The sequence below is a fragment of the Mustela erminea genome, chromosome 2 (genome assembly GCF_009829155.1).
Source record: "Mustela erminea isolate mMusErm1 chromosome 2, mMusErm1.Pri, whole genome shotgun sequence".
Taxonomy (NCBI): domain Eukaryota; kingdom Metazoa; phylum Chordata; class Mammalia; order Carnivora; family Mustelidae; genus Mustela; species Mustela erminea.
Window position 1 is genome coordinate 110,005,610 of NC_045615.1, and position 20,893 is coordinate 110,026,502.

General features: G+C 41.2%; 1 protein-coding gene and 1 long non-coding RNA gene across 13 annotated transcripts in view; one reads left to right on the top strand and one right to left on the bottom strand.

The window, feature by feature from the left end:
• LDB2 (LIM domain binding 2) overlaps positions 1-12,494 on the bottom strand; it is a 375,718-nt gene extending 363,224 nt beyond the window's left edge. For all 10 annotated transcript variants that reach the window (XM_032333925.1, XM_032333923.1, XM_032333924.1 and 7 more), the window contains exon 1: positions 12,118-12,494. In XM_032333925.1, the coding sequence (XP_032189816.1) occupies positions 12,118-12,249 (132 nt within the window). In that variant the 5' untranslated portion in view covers positions 12,250-12,494. The remainder of the gene's footprint in view (positions 1-12,117) is intronic.
• Positions 8,812-20,893, top strand: part of LOC116584913 — a 169,174-nt gene continuing 157,092 nt past the window's right edge. For all 3 annotated transcript variants that reach the window (XR_004283378.1, XR_004283377.1, XR_004283376.1), the window contains exon 1: positions 8,812-9,197. This is a non-coding gene — a long non-coding RNA (uncharacterized LOC116584913). The remainder of the gene's footprint in view (positions 9,198-20,893) is intronic.

A 20,893-nucleotide genomic window follows, 5' to 3' on the forward strand; every position in this document is an offset into this window, starting at 1 on the left:
TTAAACAGATTTTAAAGCACTCGCAATTTAATTTTAAATAAAATTGGCAAAGAAAACCATCACACATTCTGAAACAGGGTAGGTTAGTGATGTGTTTTTCAACATCGGTGGCATGATGCTAAAGGCTGATACAATTTTAGGGCAATCAGAAAACTGGAAAAGGAGAAAGCGGTTCAAAACATAGACTTTTTTGCAGGATCGAAGTACAAATTCGTGGTTGGTAAGTGTTTAATTTGGCCAGTCCCCGGTTATTACCAGGCAACTAGTGTTATGATCTACAAGACCTGAGACCATTTAGCAGCACTTCAGAGTCCAAAGAAGCCCCGCCTATGTCTGGTTTCCACAATTCCAAAATCAGGAGCATGGGCTAAATGATCTTCCGTGTCTACTCCAGCTCTGAAATTCTAGGAGTCAGCTAATTTGAGAGTGGTAGGCTCTCCATCAAATGTTCTCCAACAAAACCTTTCAAAGGCAGAAGATTTGCACTAACTACTTAATTTCAATTCAAGCAAGAAATTTTAGCCAACTGCAGGGTAATCGTGGCTAAAATTATAACATGTAAGAGGACTTTGTGTGTGCATGTGTACTGTCCAACAGTCAACCTTGTTTATTCGTTTAGATTTTGCCTGTCTACACAATTTTCAGTCTCAAGATAAACTTCCTGAGTCCTAAGAAATGACCCATATCAGAAAGCAAAATTTAACAAGCATGACCTTCTCCAAAAAAGAAATCATATATATATATATTTTTTATATATATAAATATATATATCTATATATCTATATATCTTTTTCTCCAAAAAAGCAATCATATATATATATAGATATATATGTATATCCATATATACATACATATCCATATATGGATATACATATATATCTATATATATGATTTCTTTTTTGGAGAAAAAGATATATAGATATATAGATATATATTTATATATATATAATTTTTAAAACATAATTTAATTTTTAAAACATAAGCATAAGTGTAAAGAATTATATATGTATGTATACATATGTATACATATGTATATGGATATACATATATATCTATATATATATGATTTCTTTTTTGGAGAAAAAGATATATAGATATATAGATATATAGATATTTATATATATATGCAAACAACTTAATGTTTGAGCGATGCAAGATACTTGACTAGAAAGATTGATAAAAAATTATTTGTGTGCCGGGGCGCCTGGGTGGCTCAGTGGGTTAAAGCCTCCCCCTTAGGCTCAGGTCATGATCCCAGGGTCCTGGGATGGACAGGCTCTCTGCTCAGTAGGGAGCCTGCTTCCCTTCCTCTCTCTGCCTACTTGTGATCTCCATCTGTCAAATAAATACATAAAAATCTTTTAAAAAAAAATTATTTGTGTGGCACTCTCAATAAAAATTGCAGGTGACCTGGTCAAGGGGACAAAGTATAAGAAGGTAGGTATAACTGAAAGAATTCAATAATGAAAAATCAAGGGAAGCTCTACCTTGAGACTAGCGGAACAGATCAGCACTTTAAAAGGTGCAGGTGCATCTCTAAGGAAAGCAGGAGGGGGCGGCTTTCCTACCCATCTCCCTGCTCCCTCTGGCCAGAAAGACACCACCTGGTGCCATTCAGCACACCACTGCTTTCACCCGCGTGCATTTTCACTGTGTTAGGGAGTAAGCCACAAGGTGTCACAGTGGATCAATCGGCAAGGCTCTTATCAGTCCAGACACGCAGGTGGTGCTTCAGGCTTCCGACCAGTGCTGACACAGCTCCCCTGGAGAAGTCTGTACAGAGCTGCATTTTGAGAGGTACGCCTCTTTAGAAGAAATGGCCAGTCCAGGACAGCAGGTGCGGGCTCCTCAGCCCTCTCTGGGGCCCCCATTTAGGTGGCCCTGCAAAGGCACTGCTGAGACAAGGGAACATTCTAATATTCTATTGTATCCACTGAGTTCTTAGCAGAAGCGAGCCCAGAACACAGCTTTCTCCCAATGGAATGGAGCACATGTGTCCCACACATGGGTCAATTCCTAATCCTTAACTATAGGTAAGTCTCAGAGATCATTATACCCTGGATTGGGGTGGGGGGGGCGAGGGTAAGAGCATGGCCACAAGAAGGCATATGATTATTATGTCAGTGCTACTATGTAACAGTGAGAGACCCTGATGGCGTTACCTTATCATGGCGTTACCAAATCCATGAGTCTTAAAACATCATTGTAAATTTGGTTAATAAAATTGCATCGTGCTAGTACAGCCGTGTAAAAAATATTTGCAGATACTTGCAGGAAACCAAACCATCTTATATTACTTACGTGACTTAATTTGCTGCTGGGATAGAGAATAGGGACTGCAAATCATCATCACTATCATCTTAGTTCCATTCCTTGAGCAATTACTATACACAGAAATCCCCATCCCCTTATCGTGGGAAATGCATTCCAAGACTCCCAGTGGATTCCTGAAATCGTGGAGAGTACCACACCCTGTATGTACTGTTTGCTCCTAGGATACACAACTATGATAAGTTGAAATTTATAAACTGGGTATAGTAAGAGATTCACAACAATTACTAACAATTAAATAATTATAACAATCTGCTGTGATAAAAGTTATGTGGATATGGTCTCCCTCTCTCAAAATACCAGGTTGTACTACTGTCACCCTCTTCCAGTGAAGATGTGAGATAACAAAATGGCTACGTGAGGAGGCAAGGTGAGGTGAATGGTGTAGGCATCGCGAAACAGCGTTAGCCTGCTACCGACCTTCCGACAATATAGGAGAAGCGGGGTCCTCTGCTCCGGGCCTCATTTGACTGCAGGGAACTGAAGCCGAGCAAAGCACAACTCTGGATAAGTGGAGGAGGGGGTCCTACTGCACCAGGCATTTTACATCCAACAGCCAGTCACCTCCCGAGCAAGATAAGGAAAAAAACACTCAGAACACCTCGGTGGCTCAGTTGGTTAAGCAACTGCCTTTGGTTCAGGTCATGATCCTGGAGTCCTGGGATCGAGTTCCACATTGGGCTTTCTGCTCAGTGGGGTGTCTACTTCTCCTTCTGACCCTCCCCCCTTCTCATGGGCTCTCTCTCTCTCTCTCTCTGTCATTCTCTCTCTCTCAAATAAATAAATAAAATATTTTTAAAAAGAGAGAGAGAGAAAAAACAAACACTCAGAAAAGTTAAGAAACTTCCCTAAGATCACACAGCAAGCAAGAGGCAAGCCCAGATTTGGATCCAGATCTTACTTGCTGTAAGTCCTACTTCCATTTAGATCTTTATATTCCAGGCACATCACTCTTTTCGCTCCAGAGGAGAAAAGCACTGGTGGAAACACTGTGCGCACATACACAAACACATTCTGACTGGGGAGAGCACCTCTCTCTCTTCGTCTGCCTCTGTCTGTCTCTCCCTCACACATACACACACACTACAGTCGGCAAACACCAGTTATTATAAACCACAAGATCATACACTAATAGAACTTTCCATATTTTCTGTTGTGCAAATCACTTCAAATAAGCTAATTAATGGCCCTGAAAGCCCTTTCCCAAAGTGCAAAGTGCTCTAGGAAATGTAAGGTACGCTCGTGATTCATCTCATAATTCATGGCTGTGGGCCCCTAGGTAGATCCAAAGAGAGAGAAGTGGTAGATATATCAAATGAGAAAAAAACACTAGGATAAGTGTAAATATTTTTAATCAGAAGTCGGGAGACTCCCAGCAGATTCACACCACCCAGAAGGCAAAATTCTCAGGTCAACACTTTCTTCTCAGAAGAAATTCCCTTTCTAGGCTTCTTTTCTCTGCAGGTCTGACTGAGCATTCTATCAATGAACACTCACCGGGCTATTAGGATCACAGATTCTTTTCCAGCTGTAACTGTCAGTAAGATTCAAGGTAAATTTCAGTGTCAATGTGGATAGTACTGATACAGTGGAATTTCCTTTATTTAACTGGTATATTTTGCATATCAACCATGTGCCCAGGAACACTAGGGGGACAACTACGAACAAGACTAAGAAGGCCTCTGCCTTCACACAGCTCATATTCTATGGAGGACAAGCAGATGCTCCAGAAATAAACTAGAAGCAAGAAAATATCAGCTTGCTATAATTTCTATGAAGAAAATTATCAGGACATGTGATCAAAAGAGCGGTCATTTTAATGGAGGTGATCCAGGAAAACTTCTCTGTGAAGAGGACATTCAGGCTGATCAGGAGAGGACCTACAAAATGCTGGGACCATGCCTTTCATTGTCACTATCTTCTTTGAGGCATTTAATTGATTACCTGCAAATAAAGCCAACACTGTGCCAAATTCTAAGTCCAATTAGATCTGCAAATACTTCTGTGGGTTATTACAGAGGACTCTGTATATCCATCCTACCACTGAGGGCAAAGGCATTGAGACTTGAAAGAGCTTGGAGAGATAACAGATCCAAAGATGCCCCTTGTGACTGGAATCTGATGGACACGTGGTAGGAGATAAGACTGGACATCCGGAAGGAGCAGATCAATCCATTCTTGTATCTAGAGCAAGGAGCTTATTCTAGGTGTAACGGAAAGCTCAGGAGTGGTGTGATCGGATTTATGCTGCAAAAATATCACTTTGGCTGCCTTGGGGGAGTAGATTTAAAGGTGGTGAGAAGGAGCAGGGAGCACAATTAGCATCCTAATCCTGAAAAGAGAGGATGGGGTTGCGACATCACCAGAACAGAGTAGATCCCTCTTCTTCAGAGAGGTCTGTCAAATCTCTAACACTGGGCCTTCTGTTTTCAGTTGGAAGAATAAAATTAAAACTAGGTTAGTCAAAAGTGGTGGTAAAGTGAGGGCAAATCAGGGCTTCCAAAGGGGAGTGGGGGGCCTTTACCACACACCTGCTTTGGGGGAGGATCACTCAGTGGGGGAGTGAGAAGCTGCAACCCCAGGGATGCCCAGGTATGGACTTGGTCTACACATCTCTGAGCTTTACTTTTCTTGTATCCGTTACAGGACAACCAGAATGCATGTGTCTCGGGCTTGGGGTAGATCAAATAAGGAGACCCATCTTCTGTCCGATAATGGGCAGGCATTTATGGTAAAGGCAAGGGCCTCAATGGGAGCTGAAGTAGACTGCAAGGGTAGGGAGGGAACATCAACCCCCAACAAAGAAAGGCCGAGACACAAGGTGTGGAGATTGCCTCTTAGAAGGTGAGTGGGAAGCCCCTGTGTGTCTTTATTTTCCCTAAGATTCCTCACTGAGACCTGCAAAGGAAGCCAACACCACTCCAAATTCTAATCCTAATTTAATCTCCTAATCTCATTATTTCTGACAATCAAAACACCATCTTCCCCAAAGCATACCTGAGAAGAGTCAAGCACTGGATGGACACCTAAATATTTTTAAGTAAAAAAATTAAACTTTTAGATGATTATGCATAATAATTCTCTTCAGAGAAGACCACTTCAATGAATACTGAAGACACTCGTTCTTCAAGAGAGAGTGTCATTGTGGTTCTTTTCTCTCAGTAACCAGGGTATATTGTCCATCTCTGGCACCATCCGCTGGAATTGCACATGGTCTCTTTTGAAACCAGTCAGGAGTCTAAGAGACAAATAGTTAAATCAAGTTAGGTAGAGTTAGGTAGATGAGGTCATGTTTCCAGCCACTGCCAAAGTCGACCTGTCCTAGGGACAAAAAATGAATTTGTTCACCAAATAAATTTCTACAGGTGAAACTAGAATCCTAGCTACTATTTCCTATCTCAAGAGAGGTGCTACAGCAGAGAGGTTAACAGCACAACCTCTAAAATTCAACTAGCATCTGTGTGATCTTGGACAATTTACTTAACCCTTTGTTTCCTCAGGAAAAACACAGTTAGTTGTACCTATCTCCTGAGGTGATTGTGAGGATTACATGCGCTGACCTACAACAGACACTCAACACCACACTCAGCACATAGTGAGCACCCTGTAGATGGTAGCTATTTCCACCCTGACCATCTTTCTTAAGGGCATATCCCCTTTAGTACGTGGACACACTCACAATCTACCCCGTATTAATCTAGCATGGCCCCTCATTGTAAGTTTGTATGTATTCCTTCATCACCACATTGTAAGCTTCTAGGGGACAGAAAGTGTTTTAATCATCTCTATATTTCCAGACTCTGGGATTGTCATTGCTTGAAATATGGCAACTCTTGAAGAAATAACTAAATTTTGTTTTAAGTATTAATAGTTCCCTATGTCCAGATGCATACTCCTACAATTTAAGCTTTTTTTAAAAAGCTAGGCTTGAACTGATGAAAGAAAGAAAGACAGACAGAAAGAAAGAAACAAAGAAAGAGAGAGAGAGAGAGAGAAAGGGAGAAAGAGAGAGAGAGAGAGAGGGAGGGCGGGAGGAAGGAAGAGATAGGGAGGAAGGGAGGGAGAGAGAAAGGGAGAAAGAGAGAGAGAACAATATCTTTGTCAGAAAATGACAAAGGTCTATGTAATATCTACGTCGTCAGTTGAACATTCCTTAAAGCTGTTTTCTGACACTTCAAAAAAGAGATTGTTTTCTAAGATCAATTGTATTTTGAGACCCACCAACCAAACCCAAATAAGTTTATGAATCTTGTTTTTGACAATGGGTAAAGTTGGATGTTTAGAGTTGTTTGTTTTAGGTTTTGTTTGCTTGTTCAGAAAGGAGGTGCTCTGTGTTCCTCATGAAAAATGAGTTACTGTGGACAAATGTAATAAAAGGAGATTTATAGCCCTGTTCTCCATACAATTTAAATTAATTTCTTTCTGAAACCCAAACAAAAAGCTAAATGCATAACAAATGCATACGGGTTTTAAATCCTATATCATAATTTACACACCAAAAAGGAAGAAATTTAAATGTGCATTGATTTTTAGACTGATAAGAATCAGTGTTGACTGTGAGTTGAGAGATTTTTTTTTTCTTCTTGGCCTCCTCCTAATAGTTAGTTTGCAGCAATTTTTAATTAAAAACAGTTCCCATAGTAAGAACATGGGGGAAAAAAGACGTCAGGAAAATAAAATCGGTACGAGAGTCCTGCAATTTGTTTTCTGAGGTCATGTAGAGATTTTGAAAAATAAGAGAGTTTGGAAGTTCTCATTTTTAGAACTGCACTTTTGGTTTCATTTAACATTTTCAAAACAGCTTTCCTTACCACTACCAACGCCCCCTCCCCCCACTCCTCACAACCCCCTTCGGAAAAACTTGGAAAGTTCTCTGTTTAAACACTGAAAATCATTCATAAGACGCAGAGTAACAGCAGCATTTTTCTTTCTAAATTTCTAGGAAAAAAAAAATCCAAGTTATCACAAAACATTTCTGATGTTTTTCCACCTATCCAAAATACCTAATCTCATTTTAACTAGACTCCGTCTGAACATCATGGATACTAAGCTACCCCATGAATAAACATGATGTTACAACGTGAAACCCGGTGACTGAAGTATATAAAAATGTAACTGAAAGAGAAGAATGAGAGCCCCCCACCCCCCCCCACACGCCCTCCTCAGGGAGCTGCAGAGTTGAGCAAGGAGAGGTGCAGGCAGCAGATTTAAATTTCAAGGTCTTCAAACATTTTTCGCGTTCATATTAAATCCTGTAAAACCAAAAACTGTAATTCTAATACAAACCTTGTGTGTGTGGCTTCCAATTGTAATCACAGTTTTCTCTTTTGGAGTGGGATGTGTAATGTTGATAAAAGAAGAAAAAAAAAAACGCTCGAAACAGAAGAAATACATAATGGAACCCACACTTTCCTGGAGTTTGTGGTGTTTTATTAAAATTAGAGTATTGCCAACAGGAAAAATACATATACACTTAAAAACAGCTTTGTTGCAATGGAGACATGTTGGGTCATTTGAGGAAAAAGAAAGGTACAGAAAAGTTAAGCTACAAGAATGAAGATTTTTTAACTTGATAAACTTTCTTAAATTCTATAGTAATGCAACAGTGAAATCCTCTCACTAAAAATGAAGGTCACTATGATGTGTCCCATATTTTACCTATTTTTTTCATTTCACAGACCTCAGGAAATGAAAAAAAAAATACTATTTACTGTTAACTAATTACTGAAGCTTTTTACAGAGCAAATTCTGGTATCTGTAGACAACGTTTTCATAGGCTATCTGCACTCTGCGTGATATGCTAAACTCTCTAACTGTGCAGTTGTGTGCTTCCCAGATACATTTGGGACAGCAAGACCATTCAAATACAAATATTTTGGAAGATGTCGGGTAAATCATGGTAGCATACACAACGGAAAATGCCACCCCCTTCCTCCTGCCTGGGAATTACAGTGACCAATAGTGACGCAAACCTCAGAGTTTCTCTTAATTTCATTTAAAAGGTTGAGGGGGGAGGACACCCACACATTTCTTTATGGAATTCCACTGAGATTCTGATGTTGCAAATAAATTGTATTTCCCAGAACAGCCAATAGCATTTAAAACATATTTTTTGTTGTTTCTGTTCGCTTTGTTATACAATTCATGTTCCTTTAAAAAGGTCCTGTAATCTCTAAGACACTTGCTTTCCTTTGCCACAGAGATTTGGGACACAAATCACCTAACGGATAAATTAATGGTGGAGAAGGTGGGGATGAGCACTTTTAGGAGAACAGGAGGCTGATGCCCAAAGCAGCTTCGGGGCACATCAGGCCCCTAGAGGCACTGGGATTGTGTTAATTCCAGCGACATAGTTCTCAAACTCTCTCTCCTCTTCCAGTGTTCACTGATTGGCAAGTTAACAATTGTTTACTGAGTACCTACTTTGTCCCAGAACTGAGAGCTCCAAGCGTTACTTTAAACAAGACTGGCAAGGTCTCTGCCTTCAGCTTTTTCTCCACTTTGACTTCACTGTTTCAGTACTACTTGTGAGTTCAAATTGAACACCCTAAGCACAGAAGTGATGTCTGTGCTCCTCGTGCTGGTTCATAATACTTTCTGGTACGAAAGAAAACCAAACCCAGGACGTTTGCAGCATCTGAAATTTTTAAGACTCTTAGGAGTCTCGTGAGGTAATTTTCAGATGAGGAACCATGATCTATGCCAAATAGTTTCAGGAAGTGACAGAAACAAGAAAGGAACAAGATTAACTCCCAATCCAATGCTCTTTAAATTCTTACCACCCAGCTTCTGAAGGACTTTGATTTAGGTGGAAGAAATGCAGCAATCGCAGGAGAACATCCCTGGGATCATCTATAGGAGAATAGGTAAGCCCCATGGTTCTTGACCAGGTTCTTTCCTTTCCATAAATAAGGAGGTTTCTAGGAAATTTCTATGAACTTGACTACAATTTATTCATCAACACCGATCTACAACAATTTCTTTCTAGCCAAGTCTATGTTCAAATAGAAACGGGGACTTCCCAGTATTACCCAAATTGTGCATGCGCGCGCGTGCGTGTGTGTGTGTGTGTGTGTGTGTGTGTGTGTGTTATTAGGAATCAATGAAATAATACAATGTAGTACAGGATCAGGAACCAGAAGACAGGAGAAAGAAGTGAGTGTCTCTTCCCCAAATGACTGAACACCTTGGTTAAGTTGCAAAAGTCACTCAACAATCTATTTGGTTTCGTGTGTGAATAACCTCTTAACTCTTTCCTGACTATTATTATATTTTGTTTCAACCATCTCTAAAACTCAAAACAACTTTATCGTCAGTAACCATCATGGAAGGCACAATATAACTTCTTCATAAGAAGTTTTTTGTCTAAATATTTTATTTTCCAACTACAGACTATGATCAAAATTTAATATTCAATATTAATATTTAAATATCATAAGAGAAATTATTTTATTCTCTCCTCTGTTTCACAAGAAATGAAAACAAATTTATGGCCTTTGGGTTCATGACATCATTTACTGCTTGGCAAAGAGAAAAGAAGTGTCAGGGCAATTATTTGGATAATTGTAAAAAAGATCTAATTAAGGAGGGGGAAAGGTTCGGGGTTGGCTCTAGAACATACCAGAAAACACTTCACGGTGATTTTTTTGTCACGGTCAGAGAGGTTTTAAAAAATCTTTAAGATTTGTCAGAGCAAGCTTTTCTCTCTAGTTTCTTGAGCTAGGAAGCTGTTTGGGCTTTTTTCTTTTCTTTTTTTTTTTTTCCTACTCAGAGAAAAATCTTGAAAAGTAATACCCCATAATCCAAAAGGTAGGAGTTCCTGAGTTCAGCTCTCACAAAAGATAATGTGGCTTTTTTAAGGAAACATACTAGGAATAGGGGACTTTTCAAAGATTTTCTCTCAAATGGGAAACAAATGTGGGACCTTTCTGCATCTGCAGATTTTCGTGAGGGCCAGGACAGGAAAGTGCCCACATCATCTCTCTCTGAACAGGCCAAGTGATAATTTAGGAGCATAAGGGGGAACACAGATAGGAGGGAAATCTGCCTGTTCTCCTGACCAAAGAGGATGGCAGAAAAACCTCATTCCACAACTTCCCAGAAACTTTCTAAAACGTAAGCTGGACGCGGGTTATTTTTAAATCCTGTTGCTGTTCAAGAACTGAGCCCTAATGGCCCTTGTTCTCTTGTTTTCAACCAAGTATATTTTTAAGACCTTCTTTAACCCCAGATTTGTATTGCATTGACTGTGTGTCTAAACTACAAGACATTTTCTATCCCCTGAATTCTGATAAGCAGGCTATGACAACCAACAGTTTCTGCAAGAATTGAAGAATCCCACAGATAGTTTCAAAAAACTGAATGAAATATACAAACTGTAACATACACAACAACAACACACCAGAGTATCATTTACTGCCAACAGGTCACCATCCTAAGCAAAACAGGGTTTACACTTCTGTAAAAGCTACTGGCTTCTGGGGAAGCAACAGGATCATCGATTATATTTAACTTCTATGATGTATTAACATATAAAGAAAATAGCAGTCCTAAAGGCAACCCAGTTTAAAAAATAATAATAATAATAATCAGCCCTTGTCCAGCAGTTAGCCAATCAGAAAGCAGGTCACATCTTGTTAGCTGTATTAAATACATTAGGCATCATGAATTCTCCATGGCTCTGTTGACAATTTAAGCAAGTGTGTTTTATTTTATCATACAACACTAATTGAGTCTTTTCCAGAGCTGAGAGTCAGTCTGCAATCTAAAATTCCAACAAAGCTATTCCCTTAAAGCTCTTTGCCATCAGCCCTCTGGGTATTTGCACTCTGGCAGAGAAGACGGGAGTCCCAGCGATTCCTACTTCCTAAAGTGACTTTGGTGCACCTATAACAAACTCTTTCTCACAACACTTCAACACAAAGCCCCAACTTGCAAGCAAATGAACAGCCCAGCAGCAGGACCCGCCAGCCTAGCTAGCACAGAGAAAAAGTCAACTGGCATTAAATATTTAAATTGCAGGAGGCAGTCTGGAGTTTTGCATTTACAAAGTTCTGAAAGTCCTGTTCTCTGCGCCCAGAGTTACTGGCCGAGAAGGCAGAGGCTCGTTCCCTCTTTCAGGCACAAGATTACAAATATGCAAAACTCGAACTGACTTGAATGCAGAGCCAGCTCCCGGTGGAAGGTAGAGCTCCTTGGGAGACACTCCCATCAGCGATAAGAGAAAGTCGAGAACCCCCTTGCCCCAAGCAACTGGTTTCTGAATTTAACATGGAAATACACAAACAACGTGTCCCTCCAGGGCTAGTTCTGAAAAGTGTAGGGGGTTACCCTTCTGCCCCCTCCACCTCGATTTTGATGATTTTGAAAAGCAAATGCAGGTCAAAGCAGACTTCCTCGGGGGGATTCGTTAAAAATTTATTTTGCCAGATGCAAATGATTCCCCAAATCCCTGGGAATTATATCTCACGAAACACCAACGGGACCGACTCAGAGCCTGAGTTCGGGAAGAACAGCCTATCTGGAGACCAGGCAGGCGAATCAAGTGCTGGGTTGTCTATTTCAAGATTCCGGCAGAAACTGTCCCCAGCTCCAAGAGTTGCTGTGCCTGGAAACCCAGCGTTCAAACTAGTGGATTCATCCTGGCGCTCATTTCCACGTACGTGGTAGTATCTAGTGGGACACTTCCCACAGAATTCAGCCAGCAACCCAGGAAAAGCCCATGCCCAGTTTGAAAAAAAAAAAAAAAAAAAGACGCAAACACACACCCAAGGTTGAAGTACTTACCTCTGTGCGAGACTGCAGTCTCTTGTTCATCTCATAGATTCGGTACTCTGGCTGTACCATGTATGGTGTATGTCTCCTATAAAATGGGCCGAAAGGAGAAGAATAGAAGGGGTCATGTGGTGTGCTGGACATCTTGCCTGCTTGTCGAAAATCAAGCTAAACAGAGTATCAGTAACGTCCATGCAGAGCACATGGGCTGTGTTCCTCACAGTACAAAGTAGACGCACGCACACGCTCACACACACACACACACACAGAGGCAGGCAGGCAGGCAGGCTGAACACACTGGCTGGGAACTGCTGTGGGAGCCCTCTACAGCGGGAGAGGAGAGGGAGAGAGAGGGGAGGGAGGGAGCTCGGGAAAGGAGGGAGAGGGAGAGAGCAGGAGCTTCAGAGAGGAAGGGAGGTTGGGAGGGAGGAAAGGAGGGAGGGAGGGAGAGAAAGAGAGAGAGAGAGAGAGAGAAGCTGGATAGCTTTAGGCACCACTGCTTGTTTTTAAAGAAGCAGTTTGTGGAGAGGTCATTTCCTGTCCGCACTGTAGACTACTTCAAAAATATAATTCTCCTCACCATCTGACAGAAGTCGAAGGTTTGGTTTTAATTTTTTTTCTCCAGCCAGGACCCTTCACAGCCTGATTTCTAAGCTTGTTAGCATCTAGGTGGTTTAACCGTGGTTAGCATCTAGGTGGTTTAACCCCTGACAGACACACTGTTGTAGGGGATCAGAAATGTGATTACTACCAAATACAGAAACACTGCACGGGGCCCCTGGTATTAGAGCTGGGGATTCACTCGCATGCCGAGGTCTCCCTCTGCACTCATCCTCCTACAGAGTTTTGGTTTTCCTTGCTGGTGTTCCAAAGGCTTGTTACAGCCTTTGTGCTTCACCCACTCCTCACCCCTGCACCTCCCACAATCAATCCTTTTCCCAGCCCCCCTCCTTATTCTCCCAAGGCTTCACTCAGGCAGGTTGAAGGGGGCCTGGGTTCAGGTTACAGAGGGTTTTCAGGTAAAAACAATCATTCAGAATGTGGAATCCCTAAGATCTATCCGTGGAGCAAGGGTTGTTTTTTGGGTTGTTTTTGTTTGTTTGTTTGTTTGTTTTGTTTGTTTTTCCCCTTCTTGAAAAGAAAAAAAAAATACAAACAAAATTAAAAAATCCAAAAAACAAAAAACCTACTCCCAAAGCCACCCTCCAAATAAGATAGGAAAAGCAAGAAGGAAAAAACTCCCCCAAAAAATGACCATGGAAAATTTGGTTGAGTAGGAAATTACAGATAATTGAATGGCTCATCCCCAAATAATACGTCCAACTCTGATGCAGGCAAGGTCTTTATTTTCCAAGATTGGTCAAGAACATAAATCTTTTCGCAACTGAGGTATATGATAACTGGAAGAAAATCTGCACAGCTCAAGGAAGGGTAAGGCTCTCTACGGAGAATTAAATGATCTATATGACAATCAAATTCCACTGGAACCAATGATAACCAGACATATACCCTTAAACAAAGCCCAGACACAAAAAATGTAAATGTATTGAGCTAATACCTAGTGAGGTCTGTGGTTTTAAGAAAAGAAAGCAGAGACCACCAAAAAGGGTGATGTATGCAAGACCTGAATGTAAATGCATGCAAATGAGACATTTCTTCTTTTTAATAAGCAGATTAATTAACTTTCTGCCCCAATCATGGCTTGGGGTATCTCCAAGTCACTAGCCAACGGGGGATAAGGTATCGCTAATTCTGTAATCTACACTCTTAAGAATACTCAGGGGTAGAAATACCCCCAAATTGTTGTCTTGCTCAGTCCCTTTCCGTGATTGTCTGAAATGTTTGCAGAGTCCACCCCAAACTTCCAGTGCAACCCAACACAGTAATGTCCCTTGCCAGGATGAGATTAGGGGAGGCCTTACACTAAGGTTGCTTGGAACTTGTTTGAGAAGACCCCAGGGCAGGCCAGCATGCTTGGTTTCAGGTTTCATTACAAATCCAAAAGCTGGACTAAATTTGCTGCAAGGTTTGTCAAAACACACAACCTTCTAAAGACAGGATTTCAAACAAATTTGGCTTGATTTATGTTTTGGAATGATGGCCACTGCAAAATCTAACAGCTTCTTGCGTGTAGATCCTAAACTAAAGAATTTCCAAGAGTTTAGTGCCTGCCTGAGTTTGTGTTTACGTGGCTGGTTTCGGAAGAAGAAGCAAAGTCACACCTCACAGGCATGTACAGCCCAATATTGATCAAAAAAAGGGAAAAACTTGAAAATCCATTTAGGGAACTCCTTTCTAATAAGGTTAAATTTTACTCTCATTAATTCTTGCAGACAATTCCAAGTTATAATTGGAACTACTGCTTCCTGTTAATATCTAAAGACTCCAAATTCAGAAGTATCTGAAAGTTTATCATACTTGAGCCACATAGGTTTTCATCTCTACTACTTCAGGAGTCTCCAAACTGGTCTCCCTGTTCAGATCCACCATCTTATACTTCGTCTTTATTATAATCAGAATGTTGATTGCAGAAAAGAAAAGCTGATCTTGCCCCACATTTTCCCTTCAGTGTTTCCCTGCCCCAGGAAGACAATGTCCATGCTCCTTGGCATGACAGACAGAGCTCCTTAAGACCTATGCTCATGCGGGCCCTCCCTGTCTCTCTGTCTCTATCACACACATACATACACACACCTCATTTATTTGTTTGTTACACTTGGTCTTCCTAAAGTTACAATCTTGTTTCATGCATGCACACCTTCGCACTTTCATCCTTTGTCTCCCTGCAAACTCTTACTCATCTTTCTGTCCAGTTAAATTGTCTCCTCTCCTATGAATATTTTCATCATTCCTTCATTAATGCATTTATTCCAGTTAGTGTATCCACAGCAGAAGGGGGCACGGACCATAGCACTGACCAGAACACTTTGCAACCCCTGGTTCCGCCACTTCTCTGCCCTGTAAACTTGAGCCAGTGACTTCATCTCTCTGTGATCCTGTCACCCCATTTTTAAACTGGAGACAGAGAAAGTGACAATACATAAGATCATTGAAAAGGATTAGATGAAATAAGGCACTACAATGTATTAGAATCCACATGTATAAATTCTCAAAAAATATTATTCTTATTAGGTACCTATTACATGCTTAAGCACTAGGGAACATTAGGAGGTCAAGGCAGATAGCAGATATGCTTCCTGCCTTCCTTTCCCTTGTAGTCCACTCAGGGTAAGAGGAGAGACAGTGTAGGAGAACTAAAAAGACTTCGGGAACATGATTTCGAACTGTAGTGTGTGCTGTGAAGGAAATACAATAGTTCCCCCTTATCCAAAGCCCCCCAGGGGATGCTTAAAACCGCCATTTGTACCCAAGGGTATGTATACTATGTTTTTTCCTCTACGCATATCTCTGATAGAGTTTAATTCAACAGTTAGGCACAGTAAAAGATGAACAATGACTAATAATAAAATAGAACAATTATAACACTATGCTGTAATAGAAGTTATGTGACTATAGTCTCTCTCTCTCTCTCAGAATCTTATTGTACTGTATTCTTACTTACTTACTTACTTACTGTACTGCATCACCCCTCTTATCATGATGTGAGATGATAGAACGCCTGCGTGTTGAGAGGAAAGTAGGTGAATGACATAGGTATTGTGACGTAGTGCTGGCCTGCCACGGACGTTCTGATCATTTCATCAGGAGGAGCATCTGCTCACAGCTCACAGCTGACCGCTAGTCATTGAAGCTGCAGAAAGCAAAACCATGAAGAAGGGGGGTGGCAGGGACTGCTGTAAATAAAAGCAAGAGATGGAAAATGATGTCCCCATTTGGGTCAACACTGTGTCTTCTGTATTCTTCCACTGGAGAATTTACATGTAAATGTATTAATTGCTATCATGTATTAAGTCCTTACTTATGTGGGAGGCTCTGGGCTGAGAGGTTTACACAAATATTCTTTACTGATCTTGCAATAAAGTTATGAGATCGATTCGACCACACTCTCCATTTTACAGATATGGAGACTGGGGCTTCAAGAGGTTATGAACCTTCTTCAAGGTTATAAAACTAGTAAGTGATAGGGACAAGACTCTTCTGCATTTCGCTGCTGGAAGCCCGGGTCCATCTTCAGCATAGGGCATCTCTGCTCTTTGACCCAAGTGGCTGGTGTGGTACTGAGTCCACAGTAGGTACTCAAACCATACACACCTAACTAAATGGAAGAAAAGACAAAAGGGTGTAATGTCTCCCATTACCTAGATTTTATTCTTTGTCCTGCTCAATTTCAGCATCTGTTGTCCCCCTCCCCCACTTCTATCCATTCTCCCTGAAGCCTTGTCAAGCTACTCCTACTTTTCTGTCCCAAATTTTCCAGAACATATTCCCAAAATTGCCCAGTTAAGTCTTTAATGCTTTGCACAATTAGGTCACCTGGCTGGTTTTACCAGTTCCCTGTTTCTGGAGGGACCCGCTAAGACTCACTTCACTCTGGCCCACGGCTGAGCATGATAAGTGAGAGAAATGATGTACTCATTTTAAGACTGCAAATCAACTCCTTTGGGAAACCATAGGGAAATCCAATAAGCAGCGTTTGTCTACCATAGAAGAATGAACAAAACTAACCCCTGGTGTGACACTTGTACCACCCTCAAAGACTGAGCCATGAGTTCACATATAATTTTGCATGTTGAGATTGAATAAACCCTAAAAGTCCTCACACAGACGTTCAAAGTGACTGAAAAGCTGGCCTACATCCACATTAGGTCTAAACCACAGAGTGTTTTGTTTTCCTTTCATTTGAAATACTTGCCAACAGTGTACAAAAATAAAGAAGTTCCTCTAAAATCCAGATTATCTTCTTGTCTTGAAAAATCATAAGGTCTGGCAAACCTTGGTCCCATCCCCACCTGAATGGCGGCATGTGGGGGGGGGGGGGTCTGGTGGCTAGTGCTTAGGTCCCCACCACGAGATGGCCCTCTCTAGCCAATGTCCTTAACTACCATTTACCTGCCTGACCCCTTTAGGGAATCTATGCAATTGCACAATCTCCAATTCCTCTACCAGCTCTGCTTGCTTCAGAAAGCTAGTTTTCTTACCACTCTTCTGTTCCCTCCTGGACTTCCTTCCTCATCCATTTCTGTGACCCCTGTCATCTTCTTTCTGCCCCTTCATTCCATAAGCATTCAGCAAACATACCCCTGCAAACTACAGCTGAGATGTGACCGGGAGATAAAAATAAACAAAGATATAGAAGGTGTGGTCTAATTTCAGGTGACTTCCAGATACACGGACATGTGTTTCCTTCATGCACAGCGAGTACACATTCATCCCTTACACTGTATGAAGCACCGTGCCAGGTACTGAGCAGAAAACTCCAGGAACAAAACAAAAATAAACGCAGAACCAATCCCCAGCCCCAGGGTCTTTACAATAGAAAAGGAGTCTTAAATAATCTTTTAGAGGATGAACTTTGGATTCTCACAGACTTGGCTTGAATCTTGAATTTTACATATCGCTGTGTGACCTTCGGCCCTTAACATCTCTGTGTCTCAGTTTTCTATTTTGTGTGAAATGAGGCTGATAGCCATCCTCTGGTTCTTCTGAGAATTAAGTAAGTTAATACATCTCAATTGACTAGAAGAGTGTTTGGCATTTAATAAGTGTTCACAATACTGTTATTATCCGAAGAGGTGACAGGGATTCCCCCATCTCAGAAATAAATGTAGAGTGACACTGTGAAGTCTAACGGACAGGCTGGCATAGGGATTAGGGAATTAACAGTAGAGGTATGGAAGAAAATAAAAAAAAAAACCTAAGGCATACTATGGCAGACATCTTCAAACTTATAAATGAAATGCTAATCTACAAAGAGCCTCTAAGGAAGGAGGCATTCATTGAAACAGGTGAAATCAAGGAAGGCTTCACAGAGGCGTTGGCACTTGTGCTTGACCTCAACAGATTTGTCATAGAGATAGACATGAAAGTCTGAGAAAGGTCATGCCAAGCTGAGAGGACACTATGGAAATGAACATGTTTGATGTCAAGCAAAGTCAAGAAACTTGGTGAAAGTAGAGACAGTAAATAAGCTGTTGGAGTCCAATTCTCAAATACCATTTTAAGGAAAGTGAAATTTATTGCATGGGCACCAGGGAGTCAGAAAATGACAAGATAAGTGCTTTGTTTGAGCAAGATGACTTGCAGACATGAGGAGGACAGATTGGACTCAGACAGACCCAAGGACTGAACTCTGCTTTGGGAAGTTGATTTCACTCAATGGCATCCCTAGTGTACCTTTGCTCAGAAACTTCTCTCTGGAACATATGAAACAGAAGACCCAGAACAGAGACTGAAAAACTTGTTGCTCTTGGCTTTCACCTAGAATGAAAATGACTGAAGACTTTGTGGGATTCCTAAAGGCCATCTTCTCTGCGGTACCAGAGGCCATTGCTCAGGCATTTCAGACTTACAAACAGAGTCAGTCTGTGGTTGAGGAGGACATTGCTGACTGTGCCAAAGAGCTTGAAAATCTGTTTCTACCCTGCAGTTTTGAAGACGTATTGGGTTTCCCTTCTTGTGGTGTTCACTGCCATTCTCTAATGTCCTTCTGACGAAACCAAATCTAATAAGTAATTGTAATGACTAAGGAAGCCCGAAGCCACCGAAAACAACTCATTTCTCAAGTATCAACAGTAAAACCCAACCCACAGCATGGACCACCCAATATTTATATCATTACTCCTGAAGTATTTGCTGAGGGCCCACTGTGTGCTGGACCCTCCTTCCTCAGACTGTGTACGAGCTGGCCCTCTCCTCGCCTTCCGGCCACATCCACACCTCTGTTTCTTCCCATGACTCTCCTTCTGCTTCATTCCCAGTACACACCAAGCTCATTCCTCTAGATTCTAGAAACCCTCCTCTCTTTGTCCCGGGCATGAATATCTCTCCTTAGCTCTCAGACTCAGCTCAAGATACTACTACCTTTTTGGAATGGTCATCCAAAATCAAATGACCTAACAGCTGATCCCGGTTCCTCACTTTCTATCACTGAAGTCTGTTGGTTTGGTCTCTGCCCCTGATCACTATTAGTAACCGTGTCTGCATTTGTTATTTGCTTGTTATGTTGCCTGTGCTCACTACGAGTTTGTGAATTCTATGAGTGCAAATGATGTGTTGGTTTTATCCACCTGTTTATTCTCACAATGTAACGTGCTGCTTTGCACTGTGGGTGCTCAGTATGTTTTAGTAAACTAAATGGATGAAAACTTATCAGAATGAATCCCAGGAGAGCTGTCCTAGTCTTTTTCATCCCCTAATTCCAGGCCAGCCCCTCCATTTAGTAAGGATGTATACAATTCTTATTCATTCATTTATTCATTTATTCATTCAGAAAGCATGCATTGGGTATTTACTACAAGTCTGGTAATGTGGTAAGTACTCGGCAAAAAAAAAAAAAAAAAAGCAAATATTTATACCTTCAGAGAACCCTTTCCCAGGATCCTGTCACCTATCAGACCCTTTGTTGTTATGAATTGTTCAGTATCCAAAAGATCTCAGAGCTGCTATTGAGATGTGCAACCTACAGGAGACCATGTGGTCAAGCATCAAAGACATTGCCCTCAGGATTCAGTGTTGTTTCTTTCCCATTGGATGAACTGGATTCCACACAATCACTGTATGACTGAAGTTAGCTTTCATTTCTTTATTGGTAAAATGGAGGTAATAGTATTAATTTCATAGGGCCATTATGGGACTCAAGGAAGAACACTTAGTAACAATAACTAATCCCTTATATAGCTGTTATGAAATGTCAGGCATTGTTCTAAGCACTTTATAAATATTAATTCATTTAATCCTTATAGCCATCCCGTAAGATAAAGATGAATCTGTTCCTATTTTATAGATGAGGAAGAGAGGGGGTGAGTAACTTGCCCACAGTTACTCAGCTGGTAATTGATGGCGTGGGCTCTGAACCTAGGCAGTATGACGTCCCCCTGTTGATTCTGTCAACCAATTTGGTCCACAGCCCTTGTCCAGATCCACATTAGGTTGTGAGCTTCTTAAAAAGAGAAGAACTAGTATATGGGGTGGCCTCATGGATATGCAACACATATTGTCATGAAGAAACAAAAGTATAAATGAGACAATACAGTGTATCATTTGGAACTCTTTTTGTTTACAAGTAAAAAAGTATCATAAGCAAAGAAGAAAAAAAAAGTGAATTTTTTGCTTATGTCATTGAAAAAGTTAGAAGTATCTGAGTTCAGTTACAATAGGATCCAGGGGCCCAAAGTAAGCCCTACAAGCTTTCCTCACTCACAGACAGGCTTTGTCCATATGTGACCACAAACAGGGCTGAGCTTTGATCCGTCCAAATTAGCCCAGCCAGAACAGAAGTTTCCTCTATAAGAGATTCAGTAAAAATGCAGGGTTAGGCACCTGGGTGGCTCAGTCAGTTAAGCATCTGCCTTTGGCTCAGGTCACAATCCCAGGGTTCTGGGATGGAGTCCCACATTGCACTCCTTGCTTAGTGGTGAGCGTGCTTCTCTATCTTACTCTCTCTTTCTCTCTGGCTCTCCCTCTCTCTCAAATAAATAAAAATATTTTTTAAAAAATGCCAGTGTTGACTCTCATTGCCCGGTTTAGACATAAATATCCACATCTAAATCAATCGTTGTGGCCAAGAAAGTGGCCAGTCCTGTCACATGTTCTCCTTTCCAGCCTGAGCCAGAGTTCATCCTTCTAAATCTAGGCGCCTGGGTACCTGGGTGGCTCAGTGGGTTAAGCC